Source organism: Triticum aestivum, chromosome 5D (genome assembly GCF_018294505.1).
Source record: "Triticum aestivum cultivar Chinese Spring chromosome 5D, IWGSC CS RefSeq v2.1, whole genome shotgun sequence".
Classification (NCBI taxonomy): Eukaryota; Viridiplantae; Streptophyta; class Magnoliopsida; order Poales; family Poaceae; genus Triticum; species Triticum aestivum.
Genome location: NC_057808.1, coordinates 548,239,977 through 548,257,359, shown reverse-complemented (window position 1 = coordinate 548,257,359; position 17,383 = coordinate 548,239,977). Strand labels below are relative to the sequence as shown.

Below are 17,383 nucleotides of genomic sequence, written 5' to 3'. Positions count from 1 at the left end.
CCTGTTCAGCCACCACCTCCGCCGCGGCACCCCCGCTCCGTCCGGCCACGCCGGCTTGCATCGCCGCGCCCAGCGCTCCTGGTTCTACACGGGCGCTGGCGCCCGTTGCCCGTGCGCCCGAACCCACTAAGGCCCCTGGGGCCTATGACACATGGGCCCCACCCAGCTCAGAGAATGTTAAAAAAAGAATTAAAAAAAATAAAAAAAATAATAAAAATGAATTTAATTAATTAATTAAATTAATTAAGTTAATTAATCCTGTTTAAATTAATCTAATTAACTAGTTAATTTAATTAAACAGTAATTAATTAGATAAACCCTAATTAACCTAAACAGAGAATGACAGGTGGGTCCCATTGGACCCACATGTCAGTTTGACTTAGTCAACCCCTGTTGACTGCTGATGTCAGCATGACATCATGCTGATGTCATAAATCCAATTTCAAATTAAATTAAATGATTAATTAAATTCCAGAAATTAATAATTTTTTTGAAAATCATATCTTTTAATCCGTAACTCGGATGAAAATACTTTGTACATGAAAGTTGCTCAGAACGACGAGACAAATCCGGATACGCAGCCCGTTCGTCCACCACACCTCCCTAACCTATCGAACACGCAACTTTTCACCTCCGGTTCATCTGTCCGAAAACGTGAAACACCGGGGATACTTTCCCGGATGTTTCCCCCCTTCACCGGTATCACCTCATACCGCGTTAGAACACGTCTAGCTCTGCCTGTTGTCCTGTTATGCACTTGCTTGCTATGTATTTACTGTTTCTCCCCCCTCTTCTCTTCGGTAGACCCCGTGACGATGCTGATGCCCCTGTGGTCGACTACGTCACCGACGACCCCTCCTTCTTGTCTGAGCAACCAGGCAAGCCCCCCCCCCTTGATCACCAGATATTGCCTATTCTTCTCTATACTGCTTGCATTAGAGTAGTATAGCATGTTACTGCTTTCCGTTAATCCTATCCTGATGCATAGCCTGTCATTGTTGCTATAGTTGTTACCCTTACCTGCTATCCTACTGCTTAGTATAGGATGCTAGTGTTCCATCAGTGGCCCTACACTCTTGTCCGTCTGCCATGCTATACTACTGGGCCGTGATCACTTTGGGAGGTGATCACGGGTATATACTATATACATTATATACATGACATACGTGGTGACTAAAGTCGGGTCGGCTCGAGGAGTACCCGCAAGTGATTCTGATGAGGGGGCTGAAAGGACAGGTGGCTCCACCCCGGTAGAGGTGGGCCTGGGTTCCTGACGGCCCCCGACTGTTACTTTATGGCGGAGCGACAGGGCAGGTTGAGACCACCTAGGAGAGAGGTGGGCCTGCCCCTGGTCGGCGTTCGCAGATACTTAACACGCTTAACGAGATCTTGGTATTTGATCTGAGTCTGGCCATTTGGTCTATACGCACTAACCATCTACGCGGGAGTAGTTATGGGTATCCCGGCGTCGTGGTATCAGCCGAAGCCTTCGTGACGTCAGCGACTGAGCGGCGCGCGCCGTGTTGGACCGCTTTGACGTAACCGCCGTGATCGTGTGGGTTGCTAGGTCTGCTCGCGGCCGCGTTCGCAACGTGCAGGTGTGCATAGGGCGATGGGCCCAGACCCCTGCGCGCATAGGGTTAGACCGGCGTGCTGACCTCTCTGTTGTGCTTAGGTGGGGCTGCGACGCGTTGATCTTACGAGGCCGGGCATGACCCAGAAAAGTGTGTCCGGCCAAATGGGATCGAGCGTGTTGGGTTATGTGGTGCACCCCTGCAGGGAAGTTTATCTATTCGAATAGCCGTGTCCCTCGGTAAAAGGACGACCCGGAGTTGTACCTTGACCTTATGACAACTAGAACCGGATACTTAATAAAATACACCCTTCCAAGTGCCAGATACAACCCGGTGATCGCTCTCTAACAGGGCGACGAGGAGGGGATCGCCGGGTAGGATTATGCTATACGATGCTACTTGGAGGACTTCAATCTACTCTCTTCTACATGCTGCAAGATGGAGGCTGCCAGAAGCGTAGTCTTCGACAGGATTAGCTATCCCCCTCTTATTCTGGCATTCTGCAGTTCAGCCCACTGATATGCCCCTTTACACATATACCCATGCATATGTAGTGTAGCTCCTTGCTTGCGAGTACTTTGGATGAGTACTCACGGTTGTTTTTCTCCCTCTTTTCCCCTTTCTATACCGGATTGTCGCAACCAGATGCTGGAGTCCAGGAGCTAGAGATCCCGAGGATGATTCTACATGGAGTTCGGCTTCGAGGAGTAGTTAGGAGGTCCCAGGCAGGAGGCCTTGCCTTTTCGATCGTTGCTACTTTTGTGCTAGCCTTCCTAAGGCAAACTTGTTTAACTTATGTCTGTACTCAGATATTGTTGCTTCCGCTGACTCGTCTATGATCGAGCACTTGTATTCGAGCCCTCGAGGCCCCTGGCTTGTATTATGATGCTTGTATGGCTTATTTATGTTTTAGAGTTGTGTTGTGATATCTTCCCGTGAGTCCCTGATCTTGATCGTACACATTTGCGTGCATGATTAGTGTACGGTCAAATCGGGGGCGTCACAAAAGCAACACTCTCTCTCGAAGCCTATGATCTATACATTTCTCCCCCTTTGGCAACAAGTTACCAAAAAGTTCGAAAATGCATAGTGCTATGCGTCTCTCAGGCTTGGTCTTCGGGATGCGGTGTAGAGAGGACTCCAAGGACGAAGGCATCAGTAGACGTTGGTGGCACTAAAGCTGTTACAGGAGGTGGCACTGAAGCTGTTGCTACTGGTGCAGAATGAAGTAGCTCTTGTATCTGGCACTGGCACTACAGCTGACCTCTGACCTCTTGGCACTCTCTGAAAAGCTTCTGTAGTTGCCTTCCCTTTCTTCTCCTCTGCTTCCTCCTGGAGCTGCTCAACTGCAGTCTGTATCTCAGTTACTTTCAAATCAAGATCATAGAACTTTATTTCTATAATCCTCTCCAAGCTTTCCTGATTTTGAGTCAGGGTGGCCAAGCCCTTCTCAATCCTCAATGTTGCTTGAATCAGATAAGCTAGTTGATCTTGCTTGCTCTTTAAGAACACTTCAGATGCCTCCTCAATACTTGGCATCCTTGCAACTTTTTCTGCCTTTGCCTTTGCTCTCTTCTCTTGTGCTTGCACTGATGAAGGATCATCCTCATTCATCACTGAAATGAGAAAGTGGTTGAGGGTTTGTGGAGCATATCACTAAGCATTTTGAGCAAGTAAGCCGTTAAGCAACACCTCATCCCCTTTTAATAGTATTGGCTTTTCCTATGGACTCAATGTGATCTTGGATCACTAAACTGAAAATGTAGAGTCTTGAGCTTGAGCCAATGTCAGTCCTGGCTTTTCCAATAAGTGGAACTGTTGCCAGGTGGAGTAACCTTCCACCGGAGTCGAACTGTTGCTAGGTGGAGAACGTATGTCCGAACAACCACCAGGTCGGCATGACGTCCTGGAACACCTTGTACTGGCCTCCGGAGGAGGTGATGGCAAAGCTGAGCGCTTGTCCTTTCAGCCCCGCTAGGCACTGCCAGTTAGCGCCCCAGTTCTGGGACATGGGTATCTACGCCGTGTTGGTTCCCTTGACTGACATGCTCTTGACCGACCCGCTCCCGGCCATGTTGGTCACCAACACTAGCTCAAAGTTGTTGAAGCCGTTCATGGTGAAGCGCAGGCCGCCCTGCCTCTGGCACGCGACCTGCTGGTAGAAGACGGGGACGATGCCGGCGCGGTAGATGGCGAGGTTCTCCCAGGCGGGCTGGGACATGTCAAAGTGGACACGGGAGGGTTGCACCACCCGCCATTGTCGCTGGGGAGAGCCCAGTTGGGAGGGCAGAAGTTTGTGGCGGACACGGTGATGGACGTGACATGCTACATATTATCGATTCACTCATTTGTACTTTCCTTGTTGTTTACGAGTTCACGGATCTCTATCTCCACTCTTATAAAAAACCGAGTTGGTGATGATGGTGTGCCTGCCATCTTGCAATATAAACCGTCTGATCTATATCTGATGGATAGAAAGCAAACTATGGCAATTTTGCAAAAGGATACCCACACCTCTCTCGTTCATCCTTATCTCCCACAACTTCGTTGTTGATTAACTAAAAAAGGAAGCCTCTAGAACAATCTGGCATGGTGGCCGCTGCCGGCATGGTCCATCCCCATGCCTCTGCTAAGTCCGACCACCAATCACGACCGCGCCCCACCCCTCCTCACCTCATCTCTCATCTTTCTCGAGATATCATTTTTTTCGATGAAATTCTCGAGATACCATTTTTTCGATGAATCTCGAGATATCATTAGTTTTTACACATGGGGTTACTCCTGCATGGGTAAATAAAAACATGTGTTTTGTAAAAAAATGCATCTTGATGTTCCGTGCAATGCACGGGCATCTTGCTATACTCTTATAAAAAGCAGAGTTGGTGATGATGGTGTGCCTGCCATCCTGCAATATAGACCGTTCGATCTATATCTAACGGATAGGAAGGAAACTATGAAAATTTACCCGCACTCCTCTTCTCCCAAAAGATAAACTACTCATACAAATGCATCTTGATGTTCCGTGCAACGCATCTTGCTAGTTTAATATATGTGGAGTATTTTTCTAAAGTTTCTGAACATCTAAATTCAACGTTGGAGCAACCAGGTCCCAAAATGCCACTCTCCTAGGACATGTCACTATCCCCACAGTTTTTCTTCCATTCTTTGTTTTTTTGGGGCAAATTACACTTTTTGTATGGTACTCCAACGTGCTTTTCCCACCTAGAACAATTCATTAATTTGTACTAGAAAAGCTTTGGCAGAAAATAATTAGCTTAAATAAAACAAAACGCGCCAGGTAGGGGTCGAACCTACGGCCTTCCGCTTAGGAAACGGACGCTCTATCCACTGAGCTACAGGCGCTGATATGTTCCCATTTCAGTTCCATTCATCCTCGACATGTGTCAGCAAGTGGCAACTGAAATCATAAAATATTAACGCTGTTAGTTTCTTCGGATTTAATTTTAGACTAGGGAAACTAAGCGAATATTGACTTGTTATCCCAGGAAACGAGACGTACGAGAAGCTTAAGACGATTGCGACTTTGTCCAACAATGCTATATATTGTACCTAATGAAAAAAAAGACGATAGTGTACCACATGCCGAACGTCAACGCCGCCACGCTCCTCAACGTGTTCTCTGGCACCAGCACCCTCTCGCCATCGTATTTGGCGCCTATGTCAGCGACACCTACCTTGGCCGCTACACTACTATCGCTCCTTCATCGGCATGTAAATCCTCACCATGACCACCGCGTTCCATGTCCTCTACCCTCCGGCGTGCACCGCATCCAAAGGGCGTTAGTGTGAGGGTCCCACCAGCTCCCAGCTATCGCGTACTCTTGGTGTTCTCCTACTTCGTGGTCGTAGGCGCTAGTGGCATGTTTATCTTTCATCGTGTCCACTTATTCAATTTTTTATTACTACCTTTGCTTCGGGGTTATGTTAATACATTCTTTCTTTGGTTTGGATTTGCATCATATGACTTGTTTATATTATGGCTTGGAACTTTTGCAAGAGAGAGGATATGTGGAAACGTACAGACATCTAGTATTTCATGAAGCCATAATTAAAGTCTGTTGGCATTACGTGTAATTTCATCATAAATGTTTTGCTTCCTAAACTATACAATTTTATTTGTTTACCCTATCTGGGACGTGGATTTGGTGATCATGGGTGCGCGTGCACTCTTTATGAATTATAAATTCGAAAAAATGCTAGAAAAAATAAAAAAAAATTAAATTTATTTTTTTAATATACATAGTCAACCGGTATACTAATCAAAAGGAATTGTTTGCCGTGGTTAGCCCAACCGGCTGGCATCTCTTTATATTGATTAGATCAACTTGTACAACAAGGAAATACAAAGGGTATACAACACGTACACGTACGTATATGAAATACAACTCTAACACCCCCCTCAATCTAAACCGTCGTGAACAAGGTTGAGATTGAAACTAAAACGACAAAGTGTGAGCTGAGAAGTAGGCTTCGTGAACACATCAGCCAACTGATCGCCAGTGGAGATGAACCGAACATCAAGAGCACCCAAAGCAACTCGCTCACGCACAAAGTGAAAATCAACCTCGATATGCTTTGTGCGGGCATGAAAAACGGGATTGGCAGATAAGTATGTGGCGCCAACATTGTCACACCACAATACCGGAGGGCGAGAAAGAAACACACCAAGCTCCTGCAACACCGACTGTATCCATATAGCCTCAACGGTGCCATTAGCCAAAGCCTTGTATTCTGCCTCAGTGCTGGAACGAGAAACTGTGGGTTGCTTGCGAGAACTCCAAGAGACGAGGTTGGAGCCAAGAAAAATGGCAAAACCGCCCGTAGACCGACGATCATCAGGGCAGCCCGCCCAATCGGCATCAGTGAAAATACTCAGTCCCATAGAAACGGAGCGCCGGAAACGCAAGCCAGTAGACACAGTACCTCGGATATAGCGAAGAATTCGCTTTACTGCCTCATAGTGAGCGGTAGTAGGCTGCGACAAGTATTGGCACACCTTGTTAACAGGAAAGGACAAGTCAGGACATGTCAGAGTGAGGTACTGTAGACCCCCAACAAGACTCCTGTACTTGAAGACATCCTCAGAGCTCAACGACTGGCCTTGATCTCGAGATAATTTGTCGGAAGTAGACATGGGAGTAGTAACAGACCGACATTGCTCCATGTTGGCCCGGTGCAAGAGATCAAGAGCATACTTGTGCTGCGACAAGACCAGACCCTCAGAATTAGAAGTGGCCTCAATACCAAGGAAATACTCCAGGCGCCCAAGGTCCTTGACAGGAAAAGAACCAGAAAGAGTGGTAACCAGTTTCTCAACAACAGCCGAAGAGGACCTAGCCAAAACAATATCATCAACATAGACAAGCATATGGATAATAACCCCATGATGATCAAAGATGAACAGAGAGGTATCGGCCTTGCTAACAACAAAACCGAGCTGATGAAGCTTGTCACTCAAACGGGCATACCAGGCACGAGGCGACCGTTTGAGACCATAGAGAGCACGCTGCAGCTTGCAAACATGCCGAGGGTACCGTGAATCCTCAAAACCGGGGGGCTGCTGCATATACACTTCCTCAGACAGAAAACCATGAAGGAATGCATTACTCACATCAATCTGACGAAGGCACCAACCACGAGAAACAGCAAGAGCAAGCACAAGGCGACGGTGACTGGTTTAACCACAGGACTGAATGTATCATGATAATCTATACCGTACTGTTGTGTGAAGCCTCGAGCCACAAGCCGCGCCTTGTATTTATCAACCGAATCATCGAGACGGAACTTCATTTTGAAGATCCATTTGCTGCCAACAATGTTAGTGCGAGGTGGACGGGGTACCAGTATCCACGTGTTGTTAGCCTGAAGTGCCTCTAACTCAGCCTCCATAGCAGCACGCCATGCTGGCTCAGAGAGAGCAGTACGATGAGATGCAGGCTCCACCATAAACGCCCGGCGACGATGGGGATCATATCGAACCTGCCATCCCGATACACCTTGGGACGAGAAATATCATTGCGCCGTCGCGTGACAATGACCCGGGACGGTTCGGCAGCGGGAGGCGCAAGAGGCGGCGACGCTGGTGGTGGAGAAGACGTCGACGAGGGCGAGGAAGCAGCCTCATCACGAGCCGGAGACAGGCCAGGCGAAGAAGCCCCGACAGGAGCCGGCGAGGCAGATGACCGTGCTGGCGACGGAGAGCGAGACCGCGGGCCGGGATGGACGGGGTCAGCACCAGAAGCGGCACGAGAAGCCGACCCGGGCGAGCGGGGCGCGCCTGCATGCGAGCCGGGCCCAGGCGTGGCAGCCGATCCATGCAGAGGCGGTGCCGATCCGGGAGCAGCCTGTGTGCCTGCATGCAAGCGGGCCCCTGGCATGCCGCCCGAGGCATGCAGAGGAGAGGCTGGCCCGGGCGAGCGGGGCGTGCCTGCATGAGAGTCGGGCCCAGGCGCGCCGCCCGAGACATGCAGAGGCGGTGGCGCTGATGGAGCAGGAATGTCGAGCGGCGAAGTTGACGTCGCGGGGACCTGCACAGGAGAACTAACAACAACACCAGGTGCATTAGCCGGTAACAAGGTAATGTCATAATTACGCGTGTCGGTACTCTGAGTAATTAACTGGCTCATTTGATGGAAACGACACGGGAAGGAGTTGGATACATCAACAGTGGCACCGGGAGTGGCATAGGGAAACACCGTCTCGTCGAACACGACGTCACGGGAGATGTAAATACGACTAGTGGAGCGATCAAGGCACTTGTAGCCTTTATGCATGGGACTATAACCAAGAAACACACACATCCTAGAGCGAAACTTGAGTTTACGTGAATTGTACTTACGCAAACTAGGCCAACACGCACAACCAAAAGTGCGGAGAAAAGAATACTCAGGAAGCATGTTGAGGAGGCGAAACACGGGTGTGGCATTGTTGATAACAGGCGTAGGCATCCTATTGATGAGATAGCAAGCAGTAAGAAACGCCTCATCCCAAAACCGAAGAGGCAGGGAGGAGTGTGCGAGGAGGGCTAGACCCGTCTCAACGAGATGACGATGCTTGCGCTTAGCTATACCATTCTGTTGGGAGGTATGTGGACAAGACACACGATGAGCAATGCCGGTGCGCTGAAAATAAGCATGGAGACGGTGATACTCACCACCCCAGTCTGACTGAACAGAACGAACCTTAGCATTTAAGAGACACTCAACATGGTTTTGAAAAGTGTAAAAAATGCTCTCAACATCAGATTTATGCTTGATCAAGTATATCCAGCAGTAACGACTATAGTCAGCAATGAAGCTGACATAGTACTTGAAAACCCCGGAAGATGGTAAAGCAGGCCCGCAAACATCGATTGAATAAGCTCAAGTGGTGATGTAGAAACACGAGTAGCATCATTATAGGGTAACTGGTGACTCTTAGCACGGTGACAAGCATCACACATAGAGGACTCATTGTTTGGAGAGCACAATAATTTATTGGAGCTAACAATGGTATGAACTATTTTATTTGAAGGATGACCAAGACGCCGATGCCACTGCTCGGTAGTCAGCCGAACGCAGGAAGACGCATGACGTCCAGAGGTGACGGCGCGACTGAACGGAAGAGGGTAGAGGCCGCCATGACTCCTACCGCGAAGAAGAATTTTCTTCGTGAACTTGTCCTTGACATAGAAAAAGAATTTGTGAAATTCAACAAAGATTTTATTGTCAGAAACAAGATGATAGACGGAGAGCAAATTAGTGCTAAGATCAGGAACAAGAAGAATATTTTTGAGTTCAATTGGGGCGGATGAACCAGGTAAACGAGAGTGACCAACATGTGTAATAGACAAACCTGCACCGTTGGCGACTTGCACTTGGTCCGTGCCGTTGTAGCGCTCCTGGATGTTCATCCGGCTCATGTCGTTGGTGAGATGATCCGTGGCGCCGGTGTCGAAGAGCCAAGGTTGACTGGGGGCAGGTTGGGACGAGGCAGAATTGCCAGCATGATTTTCGCCGTACTGAAACGCGTGGTTGAAGCGTTGTTTGCACTGGAGAGCCTCATGCCCCCAAAACCGGCAAACTTGACAGCGGGGGCGCTCGCGCCGGTTGTTGCGCCTGCCACCGCCGTTGCCCTGTCCTCCTCCTCCGCCGTTGCCACCACCACCGCCCCTTGGTTGGGGCGGTTGTTACCGCGGGAGGCCTGCTGGCCGCCATTGTACTGACCGCCTCCGTGCGAGCCAGTAAGACGACCCCCGCCGCGGCCGTCGTTGGTGGTGTCGGCGAAGATGCGCCCCCCTCCACGGCCGTCGCCTTGCCGTGCCACGGCATTAGCGGAGGTGGAGAACTCGGGGGCGAAGGCGTTCTGCTCCTTGAGGGCTTCGCAGGAGAGGAGCATGGAGTAGAAGTCCGACGGGCTGAGATTGTCAGCGCCGGCGGCCGCCAACACCGTGAGAGAGTGTTGGAGGGACTCGTACTGAGGCCCGAGACCAACGACGATGTAGTCGATCACCTCAGCATCGGAGAGAGGCGACCCCACCTGGGCCATGGCGTCCGCGAAACCCTTCATCTTGTGAAAGTAGGCGGCGGCGGTGAGGTCGTTCTTCTTCAGCGTCGAGAGTTGACGCCGCATCTGGCGCACCCCGGCCCTGTTCTGCACCGAGAACATGGACTCGAGATACGCCCACACAGAGGACGCGGTGGTATGGCCGATGACATGGTTGAGGATCTCCTCCGTCATGGAGCCGACGAGGATGCTGAGGACACGCTGATCCGTGTAGAACCACAAGGCGTACTCCGGATTGGGCTTGGTCATGGCCTTGGCACCGTCTCCTTCGGTGATCGTGGCCGGAGGGGCTCCATAGGAGCCGTCGAGGAAGCCGTACCAGCCCTGGCCGGCGATGTTGGGGACGACCTGCATCTTCCAGAGCAGATAGTTGGTGTGATCTAAACGCACCGTGATGGTGTTGAGGTTCTGGCCGGTAGGGGCGGAGACGATGGCGCCGTCGGGGATGGATGGTTTGGAGGACTGGGACGAGGTGCTCGAAGTGGAGAGGGCGAGCTGCAATGCGGCGGCGGTGTCACCCATCGCGTCGAGGTGCGGCGGCGGCGGCGGCAGCGGGGAAAAGAGACGGCGGCGGCGGAAGCGCGTGAGCGAAACCCTAGGTCGGATCGACCCGCTCTGTATACCAAATCAAAAGGAATTGTTTGCCGTGGTTAGCCCCAACCGGCTGGCATCTCTTTATATTGATTAGATCAACTTGTACAACAAGGAAATACAAAGGGTATACAACACGTACACGTACGTATATGAAATACAACTCTAACAATACTCGCATATGAAGTTTCACGAAGAAATCACATCCGTGGTAATCTGGGCAAAAATGACAAAATTAAAGCTAATCGAAGCTATATTAAAAAACACTGTTTAATGAATAGTATGGTCGCATTTGTATTTTCTTCACTAAAAATGCCATGGATGTCAATACATCATGAAACTCCACACATGAGTAGAATGATCGACTAAGGTTCATACCGTGAAATTTCAGAATTTTTTTATTTTTTCTAGTATTTTTAATGAATTTACTATTCACGTGGGTGCGCGTGCACCCATGTTCACTTTTGTATTTTCGCCCTATCTGCAGCATTGATAACCTATCCTAAATTGTTTGCATAGATAGGTCAAACATAACTTAAACTTAACCATGGAAGAAAAACTTAAATATGAAACGCTTGAGAGAAAATGATGTAGTAAAGCGCGCACGTACGTCCACTCCTAGTATATATTGTTCCAGGTGGAGGAGACATAGAAGGGGTCGATATTGTTCCACGCCAAATAGTCCATAATGGCATGGTGGTCGTTGATTACAGATTTTACAACTCAAATCTACTGCCACTCGATGCAGGGACGGAGCCAGGGGTGGGTGAGCATGGACCATGGCTCTCCCCATGATTTCTTTTTCTATAAACACCACAGTATTGTTAGCTTAATATGCTTTAGGTTTATCCGTTTATATATTTGGCCCCCTCCAACCTTTTATCTCTTCTATTGGCCCTGGCTCCCCTGACTCGATGGGCAACAAACTGAACAATCAAAAGGGAATAATGTATATGCGTGTGGACAGTTCCATGCTTGTTCGGTCTGAACGAAGCGAACTGATAATAGTAAGTACAAATTATACAATGTTATAGCTAGTAGTCGAACTGTTGCCAGGTGGTGAAGGTCTGTCCGAACAGCCACCAGGCCGGTACCACGTCCTGAAAGACCTTGTACTGGCCGCCGGAGGAGGTGATGGCGAAGCTGAGCGCCTGTCCTGTCAGCCCGGCTAGGCAGTGCCAGTTAGCGCCCCAGTTCTGGGACATGGGGATCCATGCCGTGTTTGTTCCCTTCACAGACATGCTCTTAATCGACCCGCTCATGGCGATGTTGGTCACTAGCACGAGCTCGAAGTAATTGAAGCCGTTGATGGTGAAGCGTAGGCCGCCCTGCCTCTGGCACGCAACCTGCTGGTAGAGGACGGGGACGATGCCGGCGCGGTAGATGGCGAGGTTCTCCCAAGCAGGCTGGGACATGTCGAAGTGGACACGAGGTGGGTTGCACCACCCGCCATTGTCGCTGGGGAGAGCCCAGTTGGGAGGGCAGAAGTTGGTGGCGGACACGGTGATGGACGTGCCGGGCTTGCACATGTCTGACCTGCTGGTGTCGCACGTGATGAGGTAGCACTGTCCGCACGACAAGCCATTGTTGAACAGCGCCGTGCTTAGCGCGGCGTTGTTGATCCCGTACCCCGCGTTGTACAAGTTCTCGTACCCACACGCGCCACCTGCACATTGGACATGCAAACCACAGTACTGTCAGACATGCACACACTCATTGCATTGTGTACCAGGTGATAAAGCTTCCTAACTTTAAATAGCGAGCTATGCCAATAGCGGCAATGACAATCCCCCAAATCAGTAATAGCCGGGTATTTCATAATTTTACGGGACATTTGTACTGAATACCATTCAGCAACACCTTACTCGTCACAAACAACTATAGCAGGACTATTTAAACTTTGTAAATAAATAGTATCGGGCATATTTTGATGGTGTGGGAGCAAGCCGGAGTTAAGGCTTGAGTAGCTATATAGCTTACCCATTGTGTCAGATCCGTCGGCGCCGCCGTAGAACGTGGCATGGGCCGGGAGCCAGTAGCCGGACTTGGCGGGCGCGAAGCAGAACACGAGAACCGCGGCGAACAGCTGCACGAAGCTTAAGCGCATCCCACCTGACATCTTTGTGCTGGGGCGATCAGATGGTTGGGCTTCTCCGCAGCAGATAGCTTGCTAGATATTGTGGCGATCGAGTGGGTTTGGAGGTGAGGAATGATTGCGACAATGGTGGTGCTTAAATAGGAATCTAGTTAGCTTATGAATGAGGTGAGCAATGATGGAGAGAATGAGAATGATTGTCGTGTTAACGTATGAGATCGCGGTTCCAACGGTCGTGTAGGTGCACATGGCTGCAACCTCCACAGATTGACTTGCGCGTTCTAATCATCCAACGCAGGTCATAACGGCCGAGCTCTACTACCTCGTTTTTTAATATAAATACATTCGAAATGATAGGTTAACTGAACAACCGTTTTGACATTCTTCCAAGGACTAGTCTACCATGCATGTCTATGGCTGGTGCGTGGTACGTAAATGGAGAAAGTAGCAGCTAAACTAGCCCGCTTTTGTTCAACGTGCGCAATTGTTCATGCAAGAGGCCACTTCTACTTGAACATATTCGAAAGGGTGCAAGTTTATGATATTTTGGCTTTTCTGCTTGGCTAACTTATGTTATTTTGCATCACAGAAGATGCAAATGCAGCCGTTCAATTTTCTTGGCAACCTACATTTGGACCGTACAACGTTCAACTGGACGGGCGAGTAGCTGAAAGCGAAAGGTGAAGTATTTTTTTTTACTTTACTAGCAATGTGCCCGCGTGTTGCATTGCAAGGGATCCGAAATAGAATAATACTTGTTCATAAATTTGAAAAAAAACACTATAGTTTTGATATACATATATCACTAATAATATTTTATGTTTCACTAAAAATATATTCCTCGAGTTGTTTTCATGAGGTGAGGGAGAGATGTGGTTGGTTTCAAGATACTAAGGGGTTTTCTTCAAATTGGAACAAAGAAATCGGATATTCGTTTCGGAGCCCAGGCTCAGATGCTCCCTAAATCTCTCCCGTCAGTTCACATGAAGATCTGTGCCTGGTGGCGTATTCATTTATGTATAGGAGGTGTATGGTAAGTAAATAAATTAAACCAGCAGCTCGGTGCATTAAATGCGTAGACAGCCGTTGAGGCGCAAACGGCTCAGGCTTTTTCCTGTGCTATGCTGAGCCCTCCCCGCAGCCGGTGGCATCCACCAGGCACTAGCCATTAACTCTGTACGCAGTTCTAGTTTTGAAATCCAAGGCATACAACACACAAATCCAATCCAAACATGTGTAGAAATAAATGACATTATCACACCACCGTAAACCTTTTTTTTTCTTTTGAGAATCCAACCCGCCCAAAACCATTTTCGTAACCCCTGTACATCAGTTCATTACATAATTCAACTTCAAAGAAATTATGCAACAAATACACATCCAGTTCACAATACGTCACTGTTTACAATTCACCCATTACTCTTCCACTGGCAACAATTCAACCATTGCTCTTGCCGGTTCACATCCCACTTTCATAATTTGCATTATAATTTTTAATGTAGAATCAAGTGCCTCGTGCAATTGCCACATGCCTGGTGGGCCCGCACATTCTCCATCTTATCTTCAGAGACATCGCCCACCGCGATTCTGCCAGCCGGCACGACCACCATTGATGCTGCAAAGCAGTGCCATGGCAACGACCGCTGCAAGCCGTTCCTGCGAGGAGTGATGCATCCTGGAGTGCGGCACCTACCACCACCACCGCACCCCGGCGCAACATGCGACATGTTGAAAAGCAGAGGGGCAGCGCGGCAGCTCTGCTGCATCTGTCACCACAACATCCACCATGTTGCAAATAGCCGGCATGGCAGGAGTAGTGGCGATGCTCCAAAGCAGTATTGATGGCGCTTCGCAACTTCTGATTTCCAATTCACATACAACAATACCTCCGAATGAGTCGGCTGAAGCGTAGCACATGCCTTGAAGTAAAGAAGCATGATGTAAAACATGTCAGATTGGAAATGTAAATTCAGTTCAGTGCATATGTCAATTCAAACTGCCATGACGACACAGAGAAATACCAGTAGCAAACTTAACAAAAAAGAAATTTTATCAAGGTTGGTAAAATTAATCAAACTTAACAAAAAAGATTGTTTTTATCAAATTCCTAAACTGATTGATCTCATCTGAAGCCTAGTATAGTACTACTACCAAGTACATCCAACCATGGAGCACTGAACAAAGACATGTAGCAGTAAACAGATTACATAATCTAGTAGAAATTGACTCATGGAGCACAAGGATCAACACAAGGAAATGTGTGAGAAAAAGTTAAGAGATAGGTAATATGTGAGATCGTAAGGCATTATTACCCCTCATCAGTACCAAGGAAGAAGAAAAAACTGAAGGACCTAGAACAACAACACCTGCATTCTCTTCTTACTGGTTGCTAATTAATGAGTGTTAATTTTGCACATGCTTTCTTTTACCAACTAGCCACGGCACAGCCAGACGAGCAGCAACTGTAAATATATGCATGTGTATGTCCTCTGATGACAAAAAGGGCATCCTACTGCAGAGTAGTACTCAAAGTTCAAGTAGCAGCAAGTTGTGATGCTGATTGATTGGTCTTTATTTTTTTGCAATTGGGCAATCTTACAGTTTCTTTTACCTTTAGTGCCGTTGCCATCTTAAGTTCAGGTATGCTACAATTCCGTATGCATAAATTCTGAACATTCCCTATCATAACTTGGCCACTGTAAAGAAAAGCATGCATATATAGCTGACCAACATATATCGTCTAGTAGACATGAAAAAAGGGCAAAGAATCTTGTCTTGATATAAAAATCTAACTAGAGGTGAATTGGCAGATGTGAAGTGGAAAACATTGCCTTCTTTCATGAATGAAAGTATGATCGCTCCATGGCCAATTTCATCTTCATTGTACAGTTTACCCTCTGCATTTATCATTTATTTTCAAGTGTAGTTTTAATAGGGACATGATTAGGATTAATATGTCCACTAATTACTAGAGAAAACATCAAGATGTAACCTATTGTATCCCAGACTTTTATTGTACTGTGATACGGAAAGCACAAGATAATAGTATTGGCTTCTCTACTGTTGGTGATGCCCGGATAAGTGCTTATGCACTGATTTGCCTCCTAATAACAGATAAATCATCCAATAACATTGCATGGAAATTAAGAAACTTGTGCTAATCTAATATACAGATACTGACAAAGAAACAAGTATTCCCTCCATCCCAAAATAAAAGTTCATTTTTGACACTATGTTAGTGTAAAATTGATATTTTATTTTGGGACGGAGGGAGTATGATTGATGTCCAAATGTCATGTTACAGGAACCTGTCTAAATCTACTTGTATGATTTTGGACCGAACCAAGAGAAGCTAGTGCCTACTTAGGTACTGTATACTTGCACGTTCCAACAATTAAAGATCAACATGATAGAAATACTGGGAATTTCACAACAAGCATCAACAGTCAGGATCATGAATCCATGGAAAAGAAGATTAGGGAACTAGATTAGTTACCTGTGGTGTCTGGTGGAGGCTGCCAGACTAGAGATCGCGTGCAGACGACCAGTACAGGAGAACGAGATGCCGCCAACCAGTACAGGAGAACGAGATGCCGCCGATCGGTACAGGAGAAAGTCGACACCGGCGAGCAGCTGTCCAGTACAGGGGAGCAAGGCAGAGAGGAGCGCCGGTGAGACTGAGATCTAGAGAGCAGCGGTGGCCTCGGGGTCGACGGTGATGGGGCGGTGGCGACGGCGTCGGCGGCGATGCAGCCCAGCGCCATGGACGGACGGAGGAACCCTAGAGTGTCCGGATTTGGCTGCTCCAACTCCAAGCTGTCCGCGAACTCCTCCCTGAGTGGGAACCTTGAAAGCCACAACAAAGTAAGCGGCGGCGACGGGGAATCGGGGAATCCATCGAAGCACGAAAATCCAGAGGGAAACTCACCGGTAGCCTGGCTCCAGCAGGAACTCCATGCCATCGGCATCCAGCGCCGCTCCGCCGCGCCCGCCATTACCGTGAGGTACCTCCCCACCAGCGCTCGATCTCATTGCTCGTCAAACCGCCCCGTCCCGAAGCCCTCGACATGTTTCCCGGACGGATCAGTACGGGCGTGTTTGGTTGCCGTCGCGTACAGTACTCGCGTTGCATACACATCTCCACTCGGCCCGACTCTAGAAAAACAGCCCCATATGCGACATCTGCGTGTTGTTTGGTTGCCTGCATATGGACTGCCTGCATTAGGAGATTAACTTTGGCATGTTGTTTGGTTGCCTGCATTGTCTCGGCGCATGCAACTACACGTTGTTTGGTTGCCCGCATGGGGTATGATTAAGAGCTAGCACTTGCACTTAGCACACAGGGTTAAGTGATAGCAGAGGAAGTGGGAGAAGAAATGCAGTGTGCGCCGGACCATGGCGACTACGGTGGATAGTGGGCGTGGCGCCGTGTCCGACATGACGAGCATGGAGTTGTGGACGAGCGATCCCGTCAGCGGCATGGCGAGCGACACCGTCGGCGAACTAGTTGCGGTGCTCGCGCAAAGATAGTCGACAGAGGAGGAGAATGCAGTGCCAG

The 17,383-nt window shown here is 48.6% G+C and overlaps 2 protein-coding genes and 1 non-coding gene across 3 annotated transcripts; all 3 read right to left on the bottom strand.

Annotated features, from left to right (window-relative positions):
- Window positions 1–4,864: 4,864 nt before the first annotated feature.
- TRNAR-CCU (transfer RNA arginine (anticodon CCU)) lies at window positions 4,865–4,937 on the bottom strand. The gene has a single exon. It is a non-coding gene; the product is annotated as a tRNA-Arg (tRNA).
- A 6,628-nt stretch (window positions 4,938–11,565) lies between these two features.
- Window positions 11,566–12,922, bottom strand: LOC123126139 (expansin-A31). The gene is made up of 2 exons (XM_044546532.1): window positions 12,711–12,922; window positions 11,566–12,396 (listed from the first exon to the last, which is right to left on the bottom strand). Exons 1-2 carry the CDS (start codon window positions 12,847–12,849, stop codon window positions 11,765–11,767), a joined length of 771 nt encoding a protein of 256 aa, XP_044402467.1. The 5' UTR covers window positions 12,850–12,922; the 3' UTR covers window positions 11,566–11,764.
- Window positions 12,923–14,157: 1,235 nt separating this feature from the next.
- Window positions 14,158–16,906, bottom strand: LOC123126140 (uncharacterized). The gene is made up of 3 exons (XM_044546533.1): window positions 16,754–16,906; window positions 16,322–16,671; window positions 14,158–14,744 (listed from the first exon to the last, which is right to left on the bottom strand). The coding sequence occupies exons 1-3, from the start codon at window positions 16,855–16,857 to the stop codon at window positions 14,515–14,517; spliced, it is 684 nt and encodes a 227-aa protein (XP_044402468.1). The 5' UTR covers window positions 16,858–16,906; the 3' UTR covers window positions 14,158–14,514.
- Window positions 16,907–17,383: the final 477 nt, after the last annotated feature.